The sequence below is a fragment of the Penicillium argentinense genome, assembly GCF_028826775.1.
Source record: "Penicillium argentinense strain IBT 30761 chromosome Unknown utg000003l_segment0_segment0, whole genome shotgun sequence".
Lineage (NCBI taxonomy): Eukaryota > Fungi > Ascomycota > Eurotiomycetes > Eurotiales > Aspergillaceae > Penicillium > Penicillium argentinense.
The window spans coordinates 1,492,725-1,519,776 of NW_026622662.1; the positions used below are offsets into that span (position 1 = coordinate 1,492,725).

General features: G+C 50.6%; 8 protein-coding genes across 8 annotated transcripts; 4 read left to right on the plus strand and 4 right to left on the minus strand.

Moving 5' to 3' along the window:
• Positions 1–1,886: 1,886 nt before the first annotated feature.
• Positions 1,887–3,734, minus strand: N7532_002664 (uncharacterized protein; the record flags this gene model as incomplete). Its single annotated transcript, XM_056615158.1, has 6 exons — positions 1,887–2,890; positions 2,942–3,214; positions 3,265–3,294; positions 3,337–3,481; positions 3,542–3,572; positions 3,625–3,734. 6 exons carry the CDS (start codon positions 3,732–3,734, stop codon positions 1,887–1,889), a joined length of 1,593 nt encoding a protein of 530 aa, XP_056478130.1.
• Positions 3,735–4,328: 594 nt separating this feature from the next.
• N7532_002665 (uncharacterized protein) lies at positions 4,329–6,744 on the plus strand (the record flags this gene model as incomplete). Its single annotated transcript, XM_056615159.1, has 18 exons — positions 4,329–4,414; positions 4,476–4,509; positions 4,568–4,710; positions 4,758–4,786; positions 4,843–4,845; positions 4,896–4,960; positions 5,009–5,195; positions 5,245–5,323; positions 5,373–5,407; positions 5,456–5,484; positions 5,532–5,564; positions 5,612–5,636; positions 5,684–5,885; positions 5,941–6,018; positions 6,073–6,201; positions 6,254–6,401; positions 6,451–6,529; positions 6,587–6,744. 18 exons carry the CDS (start codon positions 4,329–4,331, stop codon positions 6,742–6,744), a joined length of 1,542 nt encoding a protein of 513 aa, XP_056478131.1.
• Positions 6,745–6,852: 108 nt separating this feature from the next.
• N7532_002666 (methyltransferase family protein) lies at positions 6,853–7,546 on the minus strand (the record flags this gene model as incomplete). The annotated part of the gene is made up of 2 exons (XM_056615160.1): positions 6,853–6,971; positions 7,006–7,546. 2 exons carry the CDS (start codon positions 7,544–7,546, stop codon positions 6,853–6,855), a joined length of 660 nt encoding a protein of 219 aa, XP_056478132.1.
• Positions 7,547–8,805: 1,259 nt separating this feature from the next.
• Positions 8,806–10,227, minus strand: N7532_002667 (uncharacterized protein; the record flags this gene model as incomplete). Its single annotated transcript, XM_056615161.1, has 1 exon — positions 8,806–10,227. The coding sequence occupies one exon, from the start codon at positions 10,225–10,227 to the stop codon at positions 8,806–8,808; it is 1,422 nt and encodes a 473-aa protein (XP_056478133.1).
• A 5,868-nt stretch (positions 10,228–16,095) lies between these two features.
• N7532_002668 (sugar porter family MFS transporter) lies at positions 16,096–17,797 on the plus strand (the record flags this gene model as incomplete). The annotated part of the gene is made up of 2 exons (XM_056615162.1): positions 16,096–16,317; positions 16,373–17,797. 2 exons carry the CDS (start codon positions 16,096–16,098, stop codon positions 17,795–17,797), a joined length of 1,647 nt encoding a protein of 548 aa, XP_056478134.1.
• A 3,327-nt stretch (positions 17,798–21,124) lies between these two features.
• N7532_002669 (intradiol ring-cleavage dioxygenase) lies at positions 21,125–22,583 on the plus strand (the record flags this gene model as incomplete). Its single annotated transcript, XM_056615163.1, has 5 exons — positions 21,125–21,374; positions 21,446–21,601; positions 21,651–21,793; positions 21,848–22,013; positions 22,135–22,583. 5 exons carry the CDS (start codon positions 21,125–21,127, stop codon positions 22,581–22,583), a joined length of 1,164 nt encoding a protein of 387 aa, XP_056478135.1.
• Positions 22,584–22,788: 205 nt separating this feature from the next.
• On the minus strand, positions 22,789–24,234 carry N7532_002670 (alcohol dehydrogenase; the record flags this gene model as incomplete). The annotated part of the gene is made up of 5 exons (XM_056615164.1): positions 22,789–22,863; positions 22,919–22,990; positions 23,055–23,462; positions 23,515–23,837; positions 24,021–24,234. 5 exons carry the CDS (start codon positions 24,232–24,234, stop codon positions 22,789–22,791), a joined length of 1,092 nt encoding a protein of 363 aa, XP_056478136.1.
• A 1,218-nt stretch (positions 24,235–25,452) lies between these two features.
• On the plus strand, positions 25,453–26,969 carry N7532_002671 (cytochrome P450 monooxygenase; the record flags this gene model as incomplete). The annotated part of the gene is made up of 5 exons (XM_056615165.1): positions 25,453–25,663; positions 25,719–26,053; positions 26,552–26,708; positions 26,759–26,881; positions 26,935–26,969. The coding sequence occupies 5 exons, from the start codon at positions 25,453–25,455 to the stop codon at positions 26,967–26,969; spliced, it is 861 nt and encodes a 286-aa protein (XP_056478137.1).
• Between the last annotated feature and the right edge of the window lie 83 nt (positions 26,970–27,052).

A 27,052-nucleotide genomic window follows, 5' to 3' on the forward strand; every position in this document is an offset into this window, starting at 1 on the left:
GCTGTGGCCGAGATTGCGGTGTGACGAATTCTTCTTCGATTGATGATAGGCGTCTTCTGGGTCTATTGGCTGGTGTGTATGCCGTGTTATGGGCTGCGCTGAATAGGCACGACACTATCGTCACGCTACTGTTCAAAAAGGGCGCTGACCTCGAGTCTAAGAATATGATATGCGGCCAGGCGCCGTTGCTTTAGGCTAACGGAGAACGGCCATCAGAGTGTCTTCAGGCTGCTTCTACAAGCGGGTGCTGGTGTTGAGTCCGTGTATAAGGAAATTGGCCAAACATCGCTTTCCTTAGCTACGGAAAATGGGCACGAAGCAATTGTCAACATACTCCCGGAAGCAAATACCGACCCCGAGTCGAAGGATAAAGCTTTTGGGGCAGTGTGGGAGTTGTGGCGATGCAAGAAAGGATTAAGCTGGTATAAATCTTATGGCCCAGGTACTCAAACCAGCTAGAACCTTGGCTAGTCATTCCAGTCTACTAGTATGACGTTCAAGTCTGCGATAATTTTCCACTAGAGATCTCCGTACCAGAAATGATGTCCAGTGATTTTAGAATAGCATTTTTCCTATGTCATTCTTCACGCAACACTTTTATAATAGTCAACATATATATCTTACACAATACCATACATACTATCCGTGATTCTAAAGTCATTTCCATCCCTAATTTCGCCTCTGAACTCGTCCTATGAATACCTCTCTTATCCCTACCACGTCATCTCCAGCTTCGCCGGAATTCCAAAACTCCCAACACCTCTTCCCAGCTTTATCATTACTCGCCTTGATCATGGTTAAAAAGAAGCCAGCTGCCGTGAAGTCTTACCCAAAAATTTCATGGAGTCCAGAACCGAAAAGCCCACCCAAAGAGGATAGTATTCCAAACCATATCCCTGGCCGAGAGCTTTTTCACGCTCTAGCTGTAACGGGTCAAGTCCCGATCTATTGCCCAGGCCAAGCCTGTGCGATGTGATCTATCAAGTCCCCAGGATATTTAGTCACCGCTGGCCACCCCCTATTTCTAAACTTCTCTAAGCTTCAGATAAACAGCATGTTGGTACCGCTCAATTGAATCAATTCGGCCGTAGCCCTTCACACTAGCAAGGTATAAGAATTCTTTCACTGTTGGTTTCCCGCTCTTACAGAGTCGGCCACTGGTGGAAGTCGCATACCAGCGAATGAACTCTTTTACCATTTTATGGCTTGGAGGTAAGCAACCTGGAACAGTTTTATAATCTGCAAATCCGTTTTCTGGGTCTGCAGTGAAGCTAAGAAATAATCAGCATTACCATCAACGATTCTGTTTTGTCTGTCAAACTCACTCAAGCCAGAGATTAAATGTTTGTTGATGTAGCCTTTTTGTCCTTGGAAGTTTTTTATCCTTATTTCGAATAGCATCTTCCTCCTTGTGGGCTCCGGGAACAAAGCCATTTCTCTGCCGCAAGAGACGGCGCCTTTCTCTGGCCTTCTCATCACGCCTCGAGAAAAAAGCTTTTTGACCCATAGCCCGGTATTTGTTGTTAGCTCGTGAAAGGTGAAGAGGCAGTCTTTGAGAAGGAGTTGACTTTAGAAGCAAACAATAAACGGATGCTGTTTTTGATGGGACGGTGGATGGGACAAGTCGCCTTTTATCTTTTAGATCACAGATCGATCACATGACTGCACTGACCAGATCACTGAGCATGAGCCCGTGCTGACATTTACTTAGTGAGCCTGAGCCTGACCGCCCTCATAAAAGGGGCGGCAGCCCAGACAGGCAAGGCCCACCCGGCGGACAAAATCCTGTGTATATAGGTGCATATTGACAGTATTCCACACGAATGCACCAACATGGTGCCCCGGGTCACTGTGTTATATACCACAAGCTTCAATCCGACGCTGAACTAACTACTCGAGTAAAAACTACTGACCTCCCACCCATCAAAAACACTATAATCCGCCAACGGCGACGACCCATGAAGCGTGTCATAATACCGGCGATCCCCACAATCAACACTAGTATCCGAAACATTCTTACACTCATCCTTTAACAACTTCGCAATCTGCTCACCAGCATCCTGCCCCTCGAACCAAGCTCCATGCAAGAAACCAAAGTACTGCGCGCTCGTCGCCTCGCCCGCAAACCACAACCTGTTGACGTTGGCCCGCAGGTTCTCGTGCATCTCCAGTGTCGTCGACGGCGGCCAGTTACTGTAGCTCCCGTGGGCCCAGGGGGTCGTTGTCCAGCGCGGGTACATGAATGCGATGGGGTCGGGGATGTCTTTTTCGGGATACATGTCCCGGAGAACTTTCATGACTTCGGCCTTAGTTTCTTCGTCGGATTGGCGCTCGATGCGATAAGCTTCTTGCGAGACGACGGTAACGAAGATGACGTTTGATTCGGGGAGGAAGCCGGGTGCGGAGAGGGATTGCCAGACCGGGTAGTAGCCTCGGGTTGTGGGGTCTGCATAGAGGAAATACTGCGTATCGCGCGGCCAGAAGGTTTCGTTGAATTGCAGGAAAATCTTGGTGTAGGTGCCCATGCTAAATTTCTCAATCGCGGTCCGCTTCCAGTAGGGGAGTTTGGGGCTGAAAGAGACGGCGTTGTTTTGCAGGACGCCCAGGGAGAAGGTGCAGACTGCGTACGCGGCTTGCACGCAGCTGCCGTCCTTCTTGTGGATTGTCACGCCCGAGTCGGTGTAAGTCACATTTGTGATGATGGAGTTGAGCTGCAGACGAGGGTCATTCTTCTTCAGGAAGGTCGAGGCTTCGCCTTTGATGAGGTGGTTGTAGCCGCGCTGGTCCCAGACGTAGTTGTTAGCATCGCTGAATTGGTTGAAGGTGAGGTTTTCGCCGGCAGCGCCGAAGATAAAGGAGCTTTCTTCGGGCGAGTAGGCGTCTTCCCAGTCTTGAGGAGTTGTCAGCAGAAGTGTTTTCGTAGTGTGTTGGGGTGACTTACCCCATTCCCACCACTCGACGGCTTGGGCTTTCATGTCGTCGATCTTGGGTCGCCAGCCGGCGAGGGCAAGACCGGTGCGAGCAGTCTGGTCCTGCAGGTTCTCCTTGAGAAGGATCCCGGCCTGCTCAGAGGCTTCGTCGTACATGTCCTCAAATTCATCCAGCATGGATGCGTAGTCATTGAAGCCATTCTCATCGTAGGTGAGGATAGAGCTGTAGTTGGAATAGGTGTTGTTGAGATTCCATTTCTTCGCGAAAGTCCAGATAGGGTTTTCTGTGTTGCATTAGCCATTTACTTTATCAGTCTGAATGAGGTGAACATACCAGGACCCCCGGCGAGCCCAATCCTTGCACCTAATCCGCATTAGCCATGCCAGCGTCAACAGAGAACCGTACCACATACCCAATTGGCCCCCAGCTCGACCGTGTAAGGCTTCCCATTCTCGTCCTTGCCAAAGTCGGTATGGGCGACACGTCCACCAAGGGTATCGCGATACTCGATAATGACAAAGTCGTCAATGGAGGAATTATGCAACGCTTGCTACACCGACAACGGATCAGAATTAATCTCCGACATTGTCCCAATTCAGGCGATACTCACAGCCGCGGCGACTCCGGCCATTCCACCGCCCCTGCAAGCGACATTAGCGCGACTCCCCCTTTGTCCCGAGAGGCGACACTCACAGAATTGCGACCGTTGTCTTCGTACACGACGCGTGTTCATCGCGGGCCTTTGACACTGCGGCGACGCAGCTCTGCACGGCCAATGCGGTCAGCAATCCCTTGGTAAACATTGCGAATTCCGACTCTGTGAGCCCAGCCCGAGGGAATGGAGGGCAATTCCACCACGACGCGCATATTTATAACCGGATCAGATCACCCTTTGTTATCGCCGCTCCACCGACGATCGATAGCTGGGCGATGTGCAGATTGCAGCTGCAGCCCTGAGAGCGTGACTAGCGAGAAAGCGGCAGGTACACGCGGCGATCGGCGAAACTGGCAGGACAAGCCGGGCCGACGTTGGAATTGATAAGCTTTGCGGAGGCGGGCTGCTTCCCTCGTGCTTGCCCTCCTGATTGTTTTGGTGCTCCTGCCGAACCTCACGCGAGGCTGCTCCCGCGGGGCGATAAGCTAAGGGGTATTATGTGGACCCGATGGAGCTATGGGTCGAGTCATTATTGGCCTGTGCCGACTATCGTTTAGCCCGGGGAGTCAGTTGAGGTAATGGAATCTTCCCCGCATGCGAGCTGCAACCCTGTCGGCGCTATCCGTTAACGACATGGCCATGCGATAGCTGTCGCCGAGGCTGATCTTACTTATTCAGAGATTCCTCCGTTCTTACTTCTCGTTTGAGATCAGATTGTTGATTGTTCATTTACGCTACCAACATGAAAGAAGCACCGCTGCAAGATGACGACGCCCAGCTCGAGGCCATGGGTCATCGAGCCGAGCTGAAGCGGCAGTTTTCCACCTGGTGAGATCGGCATTTGGGAATGGGATTTGGATTTTGGCTATACTAATGCGAACCTTGCTAGGGCCATGCTGGGCTTGGCTTTTGCCGTGCTGAATGTATGTGACTCACCACTGACAGTGCCGGGATCAATGCAGCTAATGGTTTTATGCTTAGTCGTGGACGGCACTTTCGGCCAGTTTGTCGATTAGTTTGACCTCTGGCGGGAGCACAAGTGTCATCTGGGGTCTCGTCACCGCGGGATTTTGCAATCTGTGCATTGCGTCGTCGCTGGCGGAGTTTTTGTCCGCTTATCCTACGTATGTGTGGATTCCTCGAAATTGAATGCCTACGCTAACTGGTTTAGGGCGGGTGGTCAATATCACTGGGTGGCAGGTGAGTCGATCTTACCGTCTTCATTTGTCTTCGAGTATTTGCTAACGGGATTATAGTCAGTATGTTTGGATTACACTACCTCTGGCCAGAATGAAACTAATCTTGGGAGTCGCTTGGCCAAAATGGGTCCCCATCCTCTCTTGGATTACGGGCTGGATAAATTGCGCTGGATGGGTGAGTGTTTTTTCCAACAGCGATGAGATACATTTCTAACATTTCAAGGTTGCTCTCGTCGCTACCAACTCGCTATTGTCTAGTCAGCTGATCGTGGGCATCATCTCTTTGATGCATCCTAGCTATGATCCTCAACGCTGGCATCAATTCCTCATCTACATCGGCTTGACCATGGGTGCATTCTGCATCAACGGATTCGGCAACTCCATCCTGCCTCTGATATACCGAGGTGCCTGTATGCTACCCCCAAGAAGCCTTTGGCGAAACTATGCTAACGATGTTAGTCACCTGGTCCATTGGCGGTTTTGTAGTCGTGTCCATCACGGCCTTGGCTTGTGCCTCACCTGACTACAACTCGGCTTCGTGGGTTATATCCGCACATCGTCTTGGACCATTCACTTACATTTTATAGCTTCGTATTTGCGAACTTTATCAACACCACGGGCTGTATGTATCCCTAAATCCAGCAGCCTAAACCCGTACTAACAAATCCAGGGCCTGATGGCGTGGCGTGGCTACTTGGAGTATATTCCACACGAACCCATGCCAAGATAACGACTAACAAAACCAGTTACTACAAGGAGGACTTGGTGTCACGGCATTCGTAAGCTCCCCCTTTAATCTGACCCAGACATCAATTGACATCCCTAGGACGCTGTCGCACACATGATTGAAGGTAGGATCTATTCTCATCGATAAGAAATCCAAAACTAATCCAAGAAGAGGTCCCCAATGCTTCCGTCGAGGGCCCAAAGATCATGGTATCCTGCGTCGGAATCGGTACTTTTACTGGCTTCATCTTCCTCATCGTCCTGCTTTTTGTCGCCGGCAGCATGGACTCGGTCACGACTTCCGCCGCAGGGCCTCTCTTACAGATTCTCTACGATGCTACCAAGAACAAGGCGGGTGCCATTTGTCTTCTCATGTATGTCTATGTCTCCCTATTGTGCAGATTCAGCTGGCGTTGCTAATTGGGATAGGCTTCCCCTCGTCTGTCTGATCCTCGCTATCCTCAGCGTGATGACCACCAGCAGTCGTATGATCTTCGCTTTTTCCCGGTAAGTACATACCTTTACGTATGGTTGCCTCGCCTCTAGCTTACCTGTCTCCAGTGATGGTGGCCTCCCAGCCTCCAAATTCTTCGCTACCGTTCACCCAACTCTCAAGCTGCCGCTCAATGCGCTCATCCTCACCGTCGTCGTGGTGATTTGCTTTGGATGCATCTTTTTGGGCTCTAGCAGGTACGTCATTTACCACAAAAATTAAATTTGCCTTGCTGACTGTCCTTTACAGCGCATTCAACGCCATCATCTCTGGCGCCGTCGTCGCCCTCGACCTCTCCTACGCCATGCCAATCCTAGTCAACTGCCTCCAAGGACGCAAAGCCCTTCCCAAGGGAAAGTGGAAGCTACCGAATGCAATCGGGTGGATTGCCGATATTGTATGCCATACCTTCCTGATATTGGATTGAATCAATGCTAACTGTCCAGGTCTCCCTGTCATACATCTCTCTGACAACTGTGCTCTTCGTCTTCCCTCCCTCCAGCACCGTCACCGGTAGCAGCATGAGTAAGACGGCTAAATTGACCCTAGCAGAGTTGACCTCGCTGATACTTCAATTTCTAGACTACTGCATTGCCGCCTTCGCCGTCATCATCATTATTTCCGCCTTCCAGTGGGTCGTCGACGGCCGCAAGAACTTCACCGGACCGCGCGTCGACTTGGCCATCGACGCTCTGGATACCACCCCGACGAACGATACGGAGGAAAGACACGAGAAATAAATCACATACAGTCCAAGCAAGCAGAATGCACAGAAATGGCTTTCAAAGTGTACCACGCTACCCACATCTCAATATAGATGATACAAAAACCCTTGAACCTAGAATAAATCACCAAATAAACGGAACAAACCTCGCAGTCCGCGCACTCCACACCTCCCACTCCTTCCCAAACTCCCCCTTCAACATCCCCTCCTCATCTCTAACCCTCGCCCGAAGAAGAGCAGCAACTAAACCGCCAAGCACAATAAAAAAGGGGCAAACCCCACCCCCGGAGAGAATTCAGTACCTCGCCCGGAATAAAACACGCAACAGAGGCATCCCATCGCACAAAAGCCCCTGCAACGCCAAGACAAAGCACCGCCTGTCCTGTATAGCTCGGATGCTGCATAAATCTATACACACCGTCCGTAACGAGGTGATCTGGCGCAGCGAGGTGGAACGTAAAATTCTGACCGAGACCTCCGTATGCGGAGAGCCGAATTACGGCGCCGAGGAAGATAAGAAAGAGTGAGATTATCGTTGTTTTATCCCAGGTGACGAGGGATTCGTTAAGGTTACTTGGTACAGCGCAGATGGACTCAATCCGCTCCGGAGATTGAACGAAGAGTGCTAGAGCAGCCTGGAACAGCATAACACCCAGCGCGGCTCGGCGGAGGGTATTCGTGAATGTGCCCACTAGCGGGCCGATTGTGTCGGTGGTATGTCGCGATTGCGGAGGTGGGTTGGGTGACTTGGAGCATATTTTAACTAGGTAGGCTGCTGCGCCTATTGTGGTTGCGAGGAGGACTGAGCTGAGGTCCATTGTTGTGCATGTGTGGCTTGTGGGTTGTAGGGAAGGTGGAATGTTGGGTGGCGGAAGTTGGCTTGTGAAGGGCGCGGGAAGCTCCACTTCCGAGGTTCGTGTGATCTGCGTGACGTATCCGGGGATAGGGTTGTGGCGTGTCGGTTGTGGTAATTGAGGTAAAATGGAGAGCTTGGGGCTTTGGGGTTCCTTTTTTACTTCCTCGAATCTACTTTAAGTTTTTCTCATGATTTGATTTTTCTTTTCCTTTTTATTTTGACATGTCAACTGGTCCGATGTCCGGGCTGATGCCTATGTAGAAGCAGTAGTAAATACATGCCTCAGTCATGATTTAGCAAAAATTTCTCATTTTGTTTTCGACGAGATCTAAAGCATTCAGTTTAACTGGCAATCATACCTCGAAATCTTCACATCCAACAATACCAATCCAAGAGTACCGACCAGAACAACAAGGGCCCAACCCTCAACCCCAACAACAACAACAACAACAACAACAACAACAACAACAACAACAACAACAACAACAACAACAGCAACCTGCTTGCGCCTGGCCCTTCTCCTCTATGTGTAGTACCCGCTGAGGCTGCTACATTAGAGTACCTGGGCTGTGCACTTAAGTCTACTTTCTGGCTAGGCGTCATGCGCTCGATTGTCAATATCAGCCCTCAACGGAAAGCTGACGCGCCGGTATATAGAACACTTTTCAAAATTCCCGGCTGTCATTATTGACCAAAGGCCCATGATTGGCCAGCGGACCCTCATGTCGAACTTACCAGAGCGGTCAAAAGAAGTTCTCTGATTCAACACGTTAGCGCTTTTGCGGAGAGGGTTTAAAATGCTTCCGGCGCTTTGCGACACGCGAGAAATCATGGACTTCTCGATGGACCACTTCTTTTGAAATGTCCACGAGAGCCGCGACAGAGCCGTGACGAGGCCGCTGCGTGAGTGACTATGACCAGGTGCGAGAACAAGGAGATCTGGATACAGGGGAATAGGGCACGCGAGTCTTCGGAACAGTATATTGTGCTCGCAAATGGCATGCTATGAAAGCGATCAACGAGGCCCCCGCAGAGTATCGTTAGAAGTACCAATTCGAGTTCATGGAAGCCCTGTGTAATGCGCAAGAGACAATGGATGACTCCATGGGTCGATTCTACCAATGTCTGGTCTGCGCCCGAAATAGTCAGACTACCACAAGACCAATGGATGCGCATACCACTTATTAAAGGCTGGGAATCGAAAACCCAGAAGCCCCAAGTCTACCGTTTGGGCGAAGAAGACCGAAAGATGGTGGATGATACTTTCGTATTGGAGTATAGTAGCGAGATGAGGATTGAGAAAATGGCACTCCAGAGACCCTGTGTGAACTTCGGGTCGCGGTCAGAAACAATGGCGGCTGGAAGGCCCCAATTCGCCATCCAGAAAAATGTCAGTAGTGGCCACGCCCAGTCTTTGCCGTCCCATTTTGCTTTTCCCGCGATTAGACCAACTGCCTTCGAGAACTTGTCAGTGACCGTCATCATAGCATCAAAACCGTCTGAGGACATTGGTAGGCCGAGGACAATGTCAAGTGTGACCGTGTGAAACGGGACTGGTGGTGATAGGACCGGTTGTAGAGAGCCATAAGGACGATGCCTTGCTGTGCGGTTATCCATGCACTGAGGACAGTGTTTAATATATTCGTGTAAGAGTTTGAGACCACGAGGAAAAACTAGCCCTCTCAGTTTGCTCCACGATCTGTCTAAGCCTTGATGTGCCTGCTCATCATGTACTAGGCGGAAGATTTCTGCGGCAAGGGATTTTGGGAGGCACAGACTTCTGGTTCCCTCTGCATCGACTTGGTAGAGTAGTCCATCCTCGTACTCATATGGAAGCACTGGCTGCACCGGGTCATCAGATGGAGTAGTAATCGTCTTGATCACTGACGACCATCGCCGGTCAGCGTCATAGAGTGCCCGAACCCGGTCACGGAACTCATCTGAGATGTGAATCGTAGATGAGTGTTGATCTGATTGATCAGGGGTGACGCATAATGCGTCTAGATCGTCCTGGTCCTCATCTGCCAAAGTTGGGTCGGTTGATGGGAGTCTAGACAGCGCATCTGCCACCTTATTTGTGACGCCAGGCGGATGGAAAACCTTTACCCTGAATTGTTGAATATATTGCGAGGCACGCACTAATCGAAGATTCAATCTGTCCGACGCTACTGATCGAAGACTCGCACTGTCTGCAATGGCTGTCGTGCCACTATGATCTGTGTAGATAATGACTGGTAGGTCAACTGGAGCAGCCTGGACGAGGTGGCGAACTTTTCGCAACACCCACACCAGACACGCAACTTCGAGCTCAGTCGGCCAGTAGTTAGATTCAGCTCGCGAAAGGCATCTGCTCAGGAAAAGCACTGGTTGAATAGCTGTTGATGCAGGGGGCTTTTGTGGGTCATGAGAGTACCCCGGGGTGGTATGATAAACCATCGCCCCAAAACCAGCTTCCTTTGAGGCGTCAAGGTCCATGTATAACTGCCGATTTCGATCGTGGTGTGCCGGCCATGGTTTCGTCGCAAATTCGTTTTGCAGAATGCGAAAAGCTGACAACTCAGCCTCTGACGGGTCGTCGAGAACTGTCCGCCGCACATGTGCTTTCCGTGGGTCCCCTTTTGATGGAGCGCCCCGTAAAAGCATATTTTTTCGTCGCTGAAGTGGTTCAACTTTGGAAGCATATTGAGGAATATATTACGTACATACGAGTGGTGTCTGGCATGGCGGGCTGATGATGGCCGAGTTTAGGGACCAGTACATATGGCAACAGGGCAGGACGGCCTGTGAATCTACCGAGCGATATACCTCGCTCCACTCTGCCATGGTCGGTCGTGGTAAGAATGGCGAGGGATACTAGGTGCCACTACTAGTGACCTCAACAAGCCTTTAACACCACTACGACCCGGCCACACACCCCTGCGGACTTCCGTGGACTCAGCATGCAGGTTATCCGCCACGATCTCATTTTCGAGCTCGGTGCATATTATACTCTTTTTGTATCAAATCCGACAACTGACTGTCTATTTTGACATGTCGCTATTCATTGACAAGCGGAGCTCACGATTCTGAAGACTGGTAATATCAGAGACCTATCAATCTTAGTAAAAATACGGTAGGCTATGTAAGAACACCCCGAGGAGGATCGCTATGAACTGTAAGTGTAGATTATGCAGCATCTTATGACACCGGGGGTCACATAGAGAAGAAGGTGGCACAGGAGCAACCATCAGTGTTTTGAAAACGCTGAATAAGGAAGCCAGGACGAGGTCGCGACCGCGCACCACCATATGGCCCTGGCAGCTGGCAAGCTCAGGTTTCACAATTCAACCAAAGAGTCTGAGCTACGTCACATCCCTGTCACTGTTCAATCCACCAGCATGAGCGCAATATCTGATTACTTGATTGGACGGTGCAGAACAATATGGGTGCGATCGGGTCAATCTTTAATCGCCCATCAATTGAAGTTCACCTTGTGTTTCATTTCCCGTGTCCTCCTTATACATGATCACCTTGTGTCAATAGCGTGCGGCTATAAAACAGCAAACACGCAGGATAAAATACGGCATTGAAGCCGCTTGCCACCGCCGACGACGGTGACACTCAAACATCAAAAGGAATACCGAGGGGACCTTTACCAGGAGTGAAATGAGAATGCCCAGTTCTTTTTCCATGTGCTGTGTCATGCTTGGAATGGTGATTCGCACCTCCTTGTACTCCGGGTATTCTGCCCCCGGCACGTTGAAAAATTGCTTCCTGTAGTAAGCCTGTGTCGGTGACAGCCGCAAAAGGAAAGCGAAAAGAATTTTGCAGAAATCTCCAGAGGGGATACTAATTTCAGAGAGGACATGAAACATTACAACAACCAACAACCATATATTCCTCTACGGGTTGCTGTTGTTGTTTTCTGCCAAGGAACATCTGGACGTGCCAACAACGTATCTGGTAACCCACCGGCACAGGCCTATTACGTGAAAAGATTGTTCAACATATCTGGAAACCTGTCATTTCAGCCAAAGAAATGGGGATCCAAATGCCCAAAGTGCATGGAGGGGGTGCGGATCACTATTTCCAGCATGACATGATACATGGAAAAAGCCCATGGTGAGGAAGAGAACCGTGCAGCCGATTCGTGATGAGGTGGTGGTGAGGAAGTACTTTAAAATCTTCGCTAGAGGAAATGGCCATATTCAGAGAGAATAAGAAGGAGTACTTATCCGAAGAGTGAAAGTGGATGAACTCGAAAGGCCTACACGAAACATGGAGAAGGTTCTTCCTTTCTCGCTGGAAGTGCTATATCTTTCTTAGTGATAAGATTGAGCATTCAGACAAAGCTTTGGATGATTTGTTTCTATTGGTTACTTCGACATAGTTCCCCGAATTGACTTCAATCCGCCTGGAGGTTTACTGCATGGTCTTTCCTCTTCGCAACGACTATTCCCCGCACACGTCTCACAAATGAGGATATTTAAGTGTTTACGGAATAGACGAAGCTAGTAAACTTACCCGGGTTTCCTGGCTCCTTTGTTGGAAGACATATCATGGCTCGAAGAACACACAGATCGGTCAAAATCCATCAGTTTCTGGATTCCGCTCTTCAAATATACTTTAGCAATGTTTTTCGAGTCACCCACAACGAGACATACAACCAGAAATTTGGATTTGACGTACATAGTCACAAAGACCGAGGAGGTAAACGTGAATGCTATTCTACAAATAGCGGCATACCGAGACTTGCCGCAACTGACGAGCCCATCATTGATCGATCCGCCGAGCGAATGATACAGCTCTCGAATTGCGGTGATCTTCCTGAGACCGCCACCTGCGCCAAGCTCTCGTACAGCTCTTCCCCGTCACCGTCAGCCCCGATCATTCTGCTTGCGCAATGGTAGTTATTTTTTCCCTCGGGATGTTTTCCCGTTCATCTCCGCTTCCGATGTTAGGGGCTAGGGCGAGTTTTGTCACCCCGACTTTGGATCCCACTCTGCGAGATGGGCGTTGACAAGGAGTTGAAAATACATTGCGGCTAGCTGAATTCATTGTATTTATTTGACAGTATCACTGTGCTCAACCCATCCATTCGACACCACACATACACTAGATGATGGAATCGCAGTAAATAAGCGAGACAGATTGGCCCAGGGCAGAGATATTGGCGAGAACACCTGATTGATCTTCTCGCCCTATATCACTTTCGCCTACAACGAGAAAACGAGAGCTACCACGCGCATTTAGCCTCACAATGCCCAAGTTGAATTTCAACTAGGCAGAAACTCCCGAAAGCACCAGGCCCTACCCTACCCAACCCACCCGAGACAGGAAACAGCCCACAATCCGAGCATTACCAGAAAAGGGGCTAGTTCCTCCCCACAAACCTTGCCAAAGCCCTCCACAGCTAACCACCGCCTCGGCTCCCCCAGTACCCCGGACCCGGGGAAAAATTCTCGCCTCGGCGGCCCGCGGAACGGTTACATCTGAACCAGCCACAAATCTCCGAGACATTTCTCCCGTCATATCTTGCCTACACGGCTCCCAAACTAACTCAACTCGCTCACCGGGAGCGTTCCGTGCTTTCGGGGTCGGAGCTGGGGTGCCGATGACCCCGGCCGGGGCTTCGGTCGGTCTGGGTGTTGCCTACTAGCAATGAAGAATTTGTTGTGCCAGGTTTTTGTGTATGATTCTACGACTTGTAGATTGTTTTCCGAGGCAGTTCGCGTCTGAGGCTTCTCTTGTCAAACAATCCAGCAACCGCTGATGCTGGTGCGGTCTGCTCTTTCATCCGAATTCTTTTCCGGGATGGCCTGGCTATCATCGGGCCCGATAAGTCGCCATTCTGTCGGGCATTTCAACCGAAGAATCTATTTAGATGCGACTGGTAGGTTTCTGGCCATGTAATACATATGTCGCACTGTGCGTGAACGCTTCAGAGGTATTTTTTTTGAAATATACTACCCCAGATATATATTTGCAGATCAGCACTGGGGGGTTGCCGACACGTGGATAGTGCCACTTGGCAAACATTTGACATAACGTGATGTGTGGATCATGATACGATTGTCCATATTCTGAGCTGTGGTTTCAATAAAAAGGCTAGTAGGATATGAGGAATATCTTAATATTTTTATTGCGCAAGACTCGAACTGCAATACTTGATTGTTGCTCTGCGAAAATTTACGTGCCCGTGCCGACCTTGGATACGAGTCCATCGGTGCGGTGCCGCTCCAAGTGTCACAACCGGTGCTGGGCAGGCGCAATTCACCAATCCGGAAAATTGAACTTGAACAACAAAAAAGACCCCACAACGCCTCAAGCTGCTTTTCCACTAAGGCGATTTGTCAGAGATTACTAGACTACCAAAAAAGTTCAACCGCATTATTCTCTGGCAATGGCCCAAGCCTCCTCCAGTAGCGCCACCAGGTCCGTCTTTCTCCATTTCTAATGAAGGCTATACTTGTTTGGGCTAGTGATATAGGGCTCTAAGGCCCGAGTCCTAAGATGCCCAAAAACACAAGGACACTAATGCCGGAATTCGGGATATTGATGCGGAATGGGCAGGAGGCGAGAACACTGGAAGTCAAGTCAGAGGCTACAAGTGTAGTGTGACGGCAACTACAGGGGTCCAAGCGAGATGCAGAGCCATCCACGCTGGGACCAACCCTGGAGGTGGCTGCAAGTCACTGATCAGCAGGAAATCCTCTGTTGAACTTAGGCCCCCGACTGCTTAAATGGATTTGGGTTTGGAAGCGTCTGGTGTTCCATACTACCGTATCATCTAGAGTTTTTCTACAATCCCTGTCTTTGATGGATAGAATGCAAAGAAAATTCTGCCCCGAGTTAGACCTGCTAAGGAATTACAGCGCAGTCCTCCTTTGTCTTTGTCACTATGTACTACTCCTCGACTGATTGCTCTCGGCAGTTGGCAGTGGGGAACCATGCGCCGCGCCTCGCACGTGGATGACAACCATTCTCCAGACCAGATCCAACAGTCTTCGCATTGCTTAATTTGGCCACCGGAAGTCCCAAGAAAATTCGGCAATAACACGACGCCATGCGATGCGACGACCCCCGTAAGAACTACGAACATGAGAAAAAGAGGGGAATGCAGGCGAGGCGAGCCAAGGACCGACCCCGGCCGCACCTCCCAGCGCATGGCCCGATATTAACCCGGCTTGGCAAACCTTGGTTAGGGAAAAACAACCCTTCACGGGGGATGACCAGGGTCTGGGGAATTTGGGGACGATTTCTATAGGGCGCCACGCTTGCGCCAAGGGTCGCGGACACCGCCAGCGTTTGACTAGTCTCGGCCGTCCAGCGGTCGTTCCCCACGACCCGACGCCTCCAGGGCGCGCGACTGGCTGGACTCCCCGTGGGATAATTTGGGGTCGCCCTGGGGGTGGGACAGCGGGATTTGTTTGGCCAGAGTCTGAGGTACCATTGAGGGTAAATTCTGGCTGCATGTCATGGTTGCGTTGGGCCAACCCAACGGGGAAGAGCAACCAATTACTCGGTGTGGTCTAGCTTGCCATCCACGTCCATCGTGAGAAAAATACTAGTAAAGTGTTAGTCGCCAGCTTCCTTCCCTCTGCGCGGACATGGCCGTGGTCACCCGATCGGCTCACGCGACTCGGGCTGTATGTAGAAACAGAAGCAGACTATTTCGGGGTGCCGAAGCTGGTTCGGTCTGTTAGCAGATTTTCGGGTCACTCGCGGTGAAAATTCGAGAGAAAAAGTGTGGCGCAGATGAAGCGCCTTAGAGCAGTTTAGGGGAGAAAACTAAGAGGTGTGTTCCAATCAGACCCCGTGACCGCCCCGAGCCATGCCCGATTTGGGAGCATCTCCGCGTCCCGAGCAACTTCGACTTCGCTAGGGTTCGCGGCCGGGCTGGACCGAGTCGCTGTATGGCTGCGACTTGGAGAGAGAACCAATCAGTCGGCCCCATCTCGCTTGTCACCGGCCTGATCCGTGCTGACCTTCCCCGGGTTCTGTGCCGCATGGCATGTCCCTCTCATTTCGGGGTATGCGCTAGGCTCAATGCGAACTAGCGATGGTTCTCAGCGGCCCCCGGTGGTCTGTGGCCCTACGCTGCTCGGGGTTCGAGCTGTCTGACCCAGGAATTTGCTGGTCTCCAGCCGAGTCTAGCACGGCGTGGCCGTGTCTCGTGTTCCGAGAGTGGCCAATTTCTGTTACCACGTTCGCTTGCTTCTGGGACTAGATCGTGCTAGCGGGGGTTTTGTTGCTGGCTGCTATTTTCAGTCCGGGGATCGTGGGTTGCTGGCTGCCCCGATCCCCAGAATATAAACTGCCTGCAGCCCCCCTTACCTAGTTCATTGTCTTGTACATCCTACTTCTCTACTTCATCTAGTCTACTGATTTGTTGACTCGGTCTCCTCTGACTGCTTCCATAATTACCACGACTGTGTTTGTTGATACTACCAACACAACGGGATCACGTCAACGACTTCTAACACTACCACACCCCCTACCACTCTCGATCCTAGAGTGCTCATCGCCGAAATGGACGGTGATACTCTTGCGGTCGTGGGGCCGGCGCAGACTGGTGTCGTCCGGCCCGTTGAGACTGTGGTCGATGCCCGCCGCATCGAGGCCCCTGTCACCTTCAAGACGTACCTCATGTGCGCCTTTGCTGCCTTTGGTGGTATCTTCTTCGGTTACGATTCCGGTTACATTTCCGGTGTCCTGAGCATGGACTACTTCATCGAGACATTCGAGGGTCTCGTAAGTTTCCCCCAGCTACATCTCTCCTCAGGGTCTGTGCTAACACACTCTACAGGACAAGGCTACTACTCCCTCCGACAAATTCGTTATTCCCTCCTCCCGCAAGTCTCTCATCGTCTCTATTCTCTCCGCTGGTACTTTCTTCGGTGCTCTCATTGCTGGTGACCTGGCAGATTGGTTCGGCCGTCGCTTCACTGTCATCGCTGGCTGCCTCGTCTTCATCGTCGGTGTCGTTCTTCAAACCGCCTCCAGCAGCATCGGTCTGCTGGTTGCTGGTCGTCTCGTCGCTGGATTTGGTGTCGGATTCGTGTCTGCCGTCATTATCATGTACATGTCCGAAATTGCGCCCCGCAAGGTCCGTGGTGCCATCGTCTCCGGCTACCAGTTCTGCATTACCATCGGTTTGATGCTGGCCTCCTGCGTCGACTACGCCACTGAGCACCGCACTGATTCCGGCTCTTACCGCATCCCCGTCGGTCTGCAGATGCTGTGGGCCGTCATTCTGGCCACCGGTCTCTTCATCCTCCCGGAGTCCCCGCGTTTCTTCATCCGCAAGGGCAAGAAGGAGGAAGCCCGCGACGCTCTCGCCCGCATCCGTGGCCAGCCCAAGGACTCCGAGTTCATCGAGTCCGAGCTCAACGAGATCGAGGCCAACTTCCTCTATGAGATACAGGTCACCCCCGATGACGGCTACATCAACAGCTGGCTCAACTGCTTCCGCGGTAACATCTTCCACCCCAACAGTAACATCCGCCGCACCGTCCTTGGCACCTCCCTACAGATGATGCAGCAGTGGACCGGCGTCAACTTTGTCTTCTACTTCGGCACCCCCTTCTTCACCCAGCTCGGCACAATTCAAAACCCCTTCCTTATCACCATGATCACCACCATTGTCAACGTCTGCTCCACCCCGATCTCCTTCTACGCCATCGAGAAAGTCGGTCGTCGTCCCCTGCTGCTGTGGGGTGCTCTGGGCATGGTTGTGTGCCAGTTCCTGGTCGCGATCATCGGCGTCACGGATGGCCAGAACCCCAAGGCTGTCTCTGCCATGATCTCCTTCATTTGCATCTACATCTTCTTCTTCGCCAGCACCTGGGGCCCCGGCGCCTGGGTCGTCATCGGCGAGATCTACCCCCTGCCCATCCGTTCCCGCGGCGTCGCCCTCTCCACCGCGTCCAACTGGCTCTGGAACTGCATCATCGCCGTCATCACCCCCTACATGGTTGATGCCGACCAGGGCAACCTGGGCGCCAAGGTCTTCTTCATCTGGGGCTCGCTCTGTTCTTGCGCCTTCGTCTACACCTACTTCCTCATTCCCGAGACTAAGGGTCTGACCCTGGAGCAGGTCGACAAGATGATGGAGGAGACCACCCCCCGCACATCATCCAAGTGGAAGCCTCACTCCACCTTTGCCGACGAGATGGGTCTCACCGACGAGAAGTCATCTGCTATTCCCCAGGTTACTCAGCACGAGGTTTAGAGGATCTTGCGAGTGGGGGACGAGTCGCTGTCGCGTCCTCTGCATCTCTTGTAGTTGCTTCGTGTAGGCGGATTGGTTGTTTAGCGCAGATACCTGGTGTTCGTGCGTTTATGTTTGATTCCGCTATCTATTTTGTCTAGTTCGGATTTATGAGTCGATGTATTTTTATGTTAAACAATGAAGCATATATAATCAAGAGTTCCCGCAACACAAAGCTACCTGCAGCTACCACCTTCTATACTTTGAGATGAAAAAAAGATTCTGATAAATAACTCAAGCAAAATCAGAGCATGCTGGCCACTCATAAGCGACTGATATATTGAAGCACTAGCGTTCGGTGGATTGGATAAGAATCAACATTCCAAAGTTTAACGACGATGCCACGTGAGCCGGCACGCGAGGTCAGACTCTCAGTCATGTGATGGAACTGAGATCAGACCTATGGAAATGCGATGAACAGGACTTGGGACTAGTAAAAGAAGATACGACGAAAGAATGAATACAGGGCTACGAAAAGGCAACTACAGAAGAGGAATATCACCACACGTGACGCTTACATGTTACATAGAGAATGAGATCGCCCAACTTCCTCGCTTTTCAGTTTGAAAGACGATGAGACAAGCAGGGAAACAGATGTCCGCCGGGGTGATCAAAGAATACAGCTGCCACGCAGGTCGAGAGCAGTCTTCCATGTCACAGGGCTAGAAACAACAAAGAGCACGAGAAAGCCAAGGTGATTCGGGTACGTCTCTATCTATCGCCAGGGACGATGGCCAGTCGGTTTTGTGAGCGCAATTCGACGTCGGAGTTGGTCGAAGACGATCAAAGTTGGTTGCGAGGCTGCCATGGGTGGTCTCTTCTTGGCATCAGTGACCCAGAAGACGTGAAAAGGATGCCGACCCCGTGCTAGTCTAGATAGGTGCATTCATTGGAGGATAATGTGGGTACCGAGAGACAAAGAGGACTATCATCGATGCCGTAAGGAGTACGGACCCTGAGGTATAAGAGGGACTCGGTTCGCTGTTGCTACTCATCTCTCATCATCCTGAGACAGCTGCGGCCTTCATCTTATTCTGGGAATTTCGGCAGATCTTTTGAGACTGAACTGATCAGCTGCAAGGAGATTCTTGTCTAGGCTGCCAATTTCGCTTCGTCAACTTCTTTTACTGCGTGTGCATTTTAAACCGAATTCTGGACAGCGAGTTAAACACGAAGCTCACACTCTACATCCAGTGTGATCAATGCGCAGCAGAAAAAGGATTCCGGCGATTCTGAGGACACGAGGCACCAAATCTAAGCGGTACAGAGAACAAAATTGATCGAGGCGATAGACGAGAGCTTGGTAGTCTGTGGCTCTTCAGCTACAGATCGCACAGTCAAAGGGCTACATATCATTAAGCTCTGGCTTACCTCTTTAGTTGTGCGATCTTTACGACCACGTAGGCATCAACTCCGGATCGACCCTTTGAGTAGACCTGCTTTCTCTAAATTTTGCTAGATGCCGCGCGTCGAAGATTCCGGGGAAGATGTAGGAAGCTGAGTGAGGTTCATCTTCGTCGACTCGTCTTAGATTGTGTCCTGCAATACCTGCAGACTTTCAGTTTGCTCAGATAATGGCGTTGGCATAGGGATAAATAGTCGCTGTTGCTAGAAAACGTCTTTGGGGAGAAAAGAAAGGGTGACTGAACTTAGTAGCCGCCAGGTTAATCGACACTCATGTTAGAGTCAACTTGCCTAGTTTGGGGTGAACCACATAAATAGAAGCCTGGAGACTAGAATATTCCACCTTCTTACGCATTGCTTACTCCAAAGAGTAATATCCATGACAATGTGGCTCGTAGTGGAGACATTGGTGGATTTTGAGTGGGTATACATTACGGCAAGGCTGTCTTGCTCGGTATAAGCTTACCTTAGGGTAATTTGGAACGCGTATGCTTCTAATCTAGAATGCAGCGCCCGGAAACTTCATGAAACACAGTCGGAACTATTTTCAGAACTTTCACCAGAGCAGACAAGGCAGCCCAACTCTCCGCCGGCAGATCCTCGGCGCAAGCATTGCCAAGCCGGCCCGTGGATTATGTCAGCAGCTTGGCCTCGGATTTTTCCACAACTGCATTTTGGAACGTCTGATTGATTCTAGCGACTAATGAATCAATTTCTCCGGTAGCATATCTGCAGAAAGTGCCAAGGTTACTTGGCATATCCCGCGACATATTGAATCTTTTTGTGATCGCGATACCTCACGGAGGGACGCTGACAGAGACAAGGATGCCAAGAAAGAGTACGTACGCGTATATGTTGAACCTTCAAAAGTCGCCAGGGACCGATGCCCGTTAATCAGGGCAGGGGACGTGCAGCTTCATATAAGGGGCAATGATCGACAGGGCATTTCGAGGCTATTCGATGCCCACTGTTCCGATTACTAATTTCGCTTCTCTAAAACTACAAACTAGCTGCCCTCGCCATGTCTAGCGGCTGCTGGCGCGTGTCACCCGTGGCGATTCTGGAACGGAGGCAATGTCAGAGAATGCGCCATGCAGAGGTCACGTCCAAAGACCCTTCAAGAACCTTGGACTTAATGGCGGGTAAATAGCTTCGCGACAGGAGGTATAACTTCGCTCTCGACACGGATAAACAGCAAAATCGCAAACTGTGCACAGGGCGAGACCTGCATAGAACCATGCCTCGTCATCGCCGCAGATCACTGGATTCTCCGCCACTTACAGAGGTCTATTACCTTTAGTAAGGGGCCAAGGCCCCTGCCCTTAATCCTCCGCGTGGAGAAATTGCGCCCTAAGACTCGTTCACAAGCACCTTGGCATCACGGCGCACGCTTCTATTGTGGGCAAGACGACTCATCATGTTCTTCACCAAGACCTCCTAGGGATACGTTGGACGCAAGCCTTTCTAAACCCAGTGCTCAGATCCAATGAGAATCTCCTCGATGAATTTACTTGAATCACCATACGTTGTTCTGCCAATGTCCAGATTACCCTGGCGCACGATGCGGACTCCGCTGCGGGTCCAGGAGATACACTAATATGCGTTTTCGGTTTATGCGATGAGAAACAGGCTACTGCTGATTTGCGGACCTTGTTGCGTGCATCTCCATCACTTTCGTCAGCTCCGACCTCTGCGCCTTCAAGGGTGCGCGGCGGGTTACTATCCCATATCGCGGTCTTCTTGGCTTCGGTTGATGAATAGATTGAGTTCTTTCTATAAAGCCTGGATGATCCGCCATTGCAAGTAGAATCGAACTTCAGACAAGCCAACAGATCGATTCCTCGAATAACTCACTTTATATTTTTTCGACAACATCTAGTCAAAATGGTTCAGCTCACCTCCGCCCTGGCAGTCGGCCTTATCGGTCTGGCTAGCGTTGTTTCTGCTCACCCTGGCCACGACCACAAGGCCGAAGCCGCCGAGCGCGCTCTGTTCATGCGCAATGCTCCTGTTCAGTCTCGCAGCTTGGACCAATGCGCTTCCAAGATGAAGGCCCGCGGCCTTGAGAGCAAGAACGTTGCTCGCCGCTCTACTGCTGTCAAGCACCTACGCCGCCGTCGTGGGCTGAAGCACGGTAAGCAAAGATATTCATCTTAAGAACTTCATTATTTACGATGGACTTGATTCTAACTTATCGGAATTTAGATGCCAACTTCCTCAAGGCCCGCGACCTTGACTCTATCCTTGCTACTTCGCACGCCTCCAACCTGACCGGTGTCGACTTCAACACTGACCCGAGCGTTCTTTTCTCCTCTGAGGGCACTTGCATTCTTGCCCCCGATGTCACCCAGGGTCCTTACTGTAAGTTGATCAAATTCATTCACGAGAAAAACATCTCTAACTGGAGCAGACGTTACCGGCGAGCTGATCCGCCAGAACATAGCTGAGGACCAGGGGGGTGTTCCTTTGTACATGGATATCCAGCTGATCGACACCAACACCTGCGATCCCCTTCCCGAGATCTACATGGATCTGTGGCACTGTAACGCCACCGTGAGTGTTTCGAATTCTTAGCCACAATAAACATAATCCAACGTGACTTGTTAGGGTGTCTACTCCGGTATCCAGGCTAGCGGAAACGGTGACTCGTCTGACTCCTCCAATATTGACAACACTTTCCTTCGTGGCCTGCAGCCTAGCAACGAGGATGGTGTTGTTCAGTTCGAGTCCATCTTCCCTGGTCACTACACCGGCCGTGCTACTCACATCCACGGTAAGTCTCCCGGACATTGCCTTGTTCTGTCCCATCTTTCTATCCCATCTAGAAGTTCACGTCATCTTTTCTTTCATCCCATGGATTCTATCATCCGATCTGTTCTAACTCTACTTAAAAGTCCTGACCCACCCCGCCAATGAGACCACCGTCCTGAAGAACGACACCATCTCTGGCTTGTACACCTCTTCCTCCTCGCACGTCGGCCAGCTCTTCTTCGACCAGGACCTCATCACCAAGGTCGAGAAGACCTCCCCCTACAGCACCAACACCCAGGAGCTCACCACCAACGCCGACGACAGCATTCTCTCCGAGGAAGCTGATACCATCGACCCCTTCATGGAGTACGTCCTGCTCGGCGACTCTGTCAGCGACGGTATCTTCGCCTGGATCTCCGTCGGTGTCGACCCTACCGTTGACACCAGCGTCACTCCCGCCGCTTACTACACCGAGGAGGGAGGTGTTGAGAACGAGAGCTCTAGTGGTGGCATGGGTGGTGGTGGCATGGATGCTCCTCCCGGCTCTGGCTCTTCCACCTCCAGCGCCTCTGGCTCCCGCCGCACCAACTAAGGTCATTAACCGCAGATCAACCCACTGATGCTTGGAGTCTGTGTGATGGTACTTGCATCTGTTTTTCTGTTCATGTGCCGTTGTATATTGAAAATTAGCTGGCCCGCGTCTTGATATTATCTGAATAGCTTGTTTTTGAGCGGACGTAACTATATTGTCTCGCTAGCTACTATCTATCATACTTCAATATATTCTCTGCCTGAATTTATTTCCACATAAGTACTGGCTTGATTGTCTCTCCGGTGTGCAATTTGCCCAGAGCCTGGCCGAAGTCGGTAGCCTAGAACAGATATTCAGTTTCGGGAATCCTTGATCTAGAGATTGCGTCAACTCACATCGAAAAAGTCTATCAGCTTATCAATAGGGAATTTGCCATCTCTATACCATTTGATCATTTGAGGAATAGCCTGCATAATACGACCAGTCAGATAATAAATCCATAAAAACATTGTACATGAGAGCTCTACAAACCTTTCCAGGGACACAATCTCCCTCAATGCAGCCGAGTATAGAGCGTCCCGACTTCATTCGAATATCTGTCAGCCTGTAATTTTGAAAATGGGAAGGATCACCCACATTGATATGCTGCGCTACATTTACCTTCAGCTCGTAGCCCAAAGGAGGAACACCGATCACAACAAATTTTCCACGTGCAGTCGTAGCTTGCACACTCTGCTCAATAATCGAGGGAACGCCAGTCGTATCAATGACCACCGAGGCTCCGGAAGGGAAGAGCCGCCGAATTGCCTCGTCCAATGTTGTAAATTCTGGGTCACTCGTATCAATGGTGTGAGTTGCGCCCAGCGGTTTCGCCAGTTCCAGGCGAGGCTTCACTCGATCGACTGCGATAATAGCCTTGCAATTCTCGATATGGGCAGTCTGTTAGGCGTGAGTAATTTACTTTCTGATTGAGACGAGCGATATATCTCACCATTACAGCTCCCATCCCAACAGCCCCCAATCCAGAAATCAAAACCACATCTTCCGGTCCTGCTGATGTGATATTCTGGACAGCCCCCATCCCCGTCTGGAACCCACAGCCAAGCGGAGCGAAAAGTTTCAACTCATCCAAATCCTCGATGAGATCCTTCGCATTCACAATGCTGGATTCATTTGCGACCGTCAGTTTCGCGAAGCTAGACTGGCCGAAGTACTGGGACCAAGTAGTTTGGTCGTCGGAAGTCGTTTTAATTGATGCCTGGCGCCCGACATAGTTCCCGACTGCAAATTTGTCGCAGTATGCAGGGTGTGCCGCTAGACATTGAGCACATGTTCTGCAAGAGTAGAACGATAACAAGACGGGATCGCCCGGTTGAACGGATGTTACGTTCTTGCCAATCTTGGAAACGATTCCAGCACCTGGAGACTTTGGTCAGATTTCTGGGGTGTGAAGCTGACGCTGCTGGATCGGCCTTGGTCAGTGGATACTGTAAATACCTTCATGTCCGACAATCTTCGGATAAGCGATTCCAAGTGCCCCAGTCGGAATCGAAGAAAGAACGAGGTCCGTATGGCAAATTCCTGTTGCGACGACCTCCACCAGAACCTCATCATCCCCAAATTCACCAACGTTCACATCCTCCAGCGACCAGTTCGGCTTAAACGGCTGCTCTGGTTCGCGCGCAACAATCGCTTGTGTTGCTGTAAACATTGATTCGTAGTTCAACAAATTTGTCCAATACTTGACTTATTTGTAGGTCAGCGACTGCTGTCGCTTTTAAGGCGCCCGTCAGATTGCCCCATCTAACCCCGCAGAACAGACAGGGCCGGCTCGGCCCAACGGGCACATGAGTGATAAACACTGCGATCGATTTCCGAAAGGTTCCACCGCTAGTCCGATTTACATGTGCGCAAAAATAAGCTAAGTGGGGTCTATTCCTGACGAAGTTCAGGCCATCAGCTTAGCAGCTCTAACATGATTATTTGCACTTGCCGATTTTGGCGATTTTTCCTTAATCAGTTAGTCCTGGTGGGGTGTCGTGAGTCAGATGAGGATTATTTGGAGTTGTGGCTGTTTTTCCGCTCCATAGACGACGCATTCCTGGTAGCTAGTAGCATGTCGCCAAAGGTTCTAGTATTGCCCGGGTACTACTACAGGGAGATTCCGCCCAGATGATTGGCCAGTCAGAAACCGAGCATTCTCCAGTTAAGAAACTTCTTTTTTCTTCTTTGCGGGACCTTGTAAGGAAATGAACATTAGAGTACAGTGGCTAATGACATCCATTCGATGAAAGAAGGCTCATGCATTGGACTGCTGGGTTAGATACGGCGTGGAATGTGTGGCCAGGGGCATTCCGCCCTTGTTTGCGCTCATGTGTTGTGTGACCGGTCCTCGCATCATTGCATGTACAGCGGGGTGTTAGTCGAGACAAAAATGATTAAAAAGCATTCACCTAATCACCTAATCGTCTTCAACTCATGTCATCACCAAAATGTTCCTTCAGTCCGAAAGCCTCCAAGCAGTGGTAGCAATTTTAAGTGGCATTAGTCTTCATATTCTTCTATATCGCCATGGCGAGTGGGACCTCGCCGCCCTGCGCATCGTGATAAGCTATGTGATAATTTTGACAAGCGTCAAGGCTATAGCATGGTCGGGATTTCTCCATTTCTTCGACTCGATACCTTCATTTCGCCTCAGTGCGTACCATGTCCTCGGGATCTATTCCAGCATGTTGCTCTATCGAACGCTCTTTCACGGACTGAATCGCTTCCCCGGGCCCTTTTTGGGGCGGATATCGAACTTTTACGCCACATTTCTTTCCGCGAGGAGATTCCAGCTCTATGAGGAGACCCTCAAACTCCATATGCTGTACGGAGACTATATTCGAATTGGTCAGTAGCGGCCCATAAAAGACAATCTTGCAGCAAAATGAATGCTTATTCGTGCCACGCAAAAGGTCCGACCCAGCTCTCGATCGCCAACCCAGCAGCGGTCAGCGTAATCTATGGATCGCACTCCAAGACTAGTAAAGGTCCCTGGTACTCCATCACTGAGCTACGGGCTTCTCTCCACACGGCGAGGGACAAACAAGAGCATAAAGTCCGACAAAAGGTCTGGGATAAAGCGTTTAAAGCCAGCCGTAGCTAGCTCAAAGTGAGAGTTCGCAGCCAGTGTCATTCTAAGCGATATCGCAGCGCTTAAAGACTATAAACACCGCGTTAGTCGCTACAGTCATCAACTGATCTATGTCATTCAGCAAAATCTTGATCGGCCCATCGACATGGCGAAGTGGTTCAATTATTTCGCCTTCGATGTTATGGGGGATCTCGCTTTTGGAAAATCATTTAATATGCTCATTGACGATAAAGACTCCTATTTTGAGTCGCAGTTGCATGGCGATATGAAAATGGTCGACCTGTTCAGCCACCTGACCTGGTTGTTTCCGTTCGTCAAGCGAACGCCGTTTCTCAATAAAGACTATCTCAAGTTTTGGCAGTGGCTGGAAGATCAGGTCACTGAACGAGTGCAGGTGAGCTGCCGAAGGCATGGGCACGGGATGAGACTCCAGTGGCTAACACGCTTCGATTGCTTCGATGTTCGAACCCGCCAAGTCAACCGGACGTTCCGAAGACTCATAAGGGATATCTCGAACTGAACGCCGACGCGTACCTCATTTGTGTAGCTGGCAGGTAATTTCCAGCAACCGAAAAGCCAGAGTCGCATTGAAAGTTGACGATCCACCAGCGACACAATATCGGCGACATTGGCAAATATCTTCTTTCACTTGGCGAGCGACAAAACTTTTAGGCATTTCGCTCCGTGAAGAACTCTAGGCTCTACCAAGCCTGACACAGTATAGTCTGCGAGAAGTGAAACTGATCGACGCGATCATACACGAAACACTCCGCTTTCATCCAGCTGTACCCTCTGGTCTCCAGCGCGTCACTCCACCTGAAGGTATCACAGTTGGCGACGTTTACATACCCGGCGATGTGATAGTCTGCATGCCGCAACATGCTCTATTCAGAGGTATGGATTCTCCGCGTCACTGAAGACGTTCAATGTTGATTTGGAGGGTAAAGATGAACAAGTCTTCGTCCGCGGAGAGGAATTTCTCCCGGAAAGATGGACCACAGCCCCGGAGCTGATCAAAGATCCGTCAGTTTTTATTGCTTTCGGCGGTGGTATGCGCCCCAAGTTTCTTGTTGATCAATACTGACACTTTTTATACCAGGAATATATGCATGCGTTGGGAAGCAACTCGCACTTATGGAACTCCGGCAGGTCGTGGCTGAGGTTTTGGTTCGGTATGAGGTATCATTTGCGCCAGGGCAGACGGCAGATGCCTTCCAAAATGGTAAGCGTAATACTTTCACTCTTGTTCCGGTCCCGCTAGAGCTGATTTTCAAGATATCAATTGCGAGTCGACGGAAGGGACAAGATAGGATATTGAATATCGTATACTTTCATTCAGACTCGTGATATGCTCTCTTTGGTATCATACATCGTACAGAATACATCTATTTAA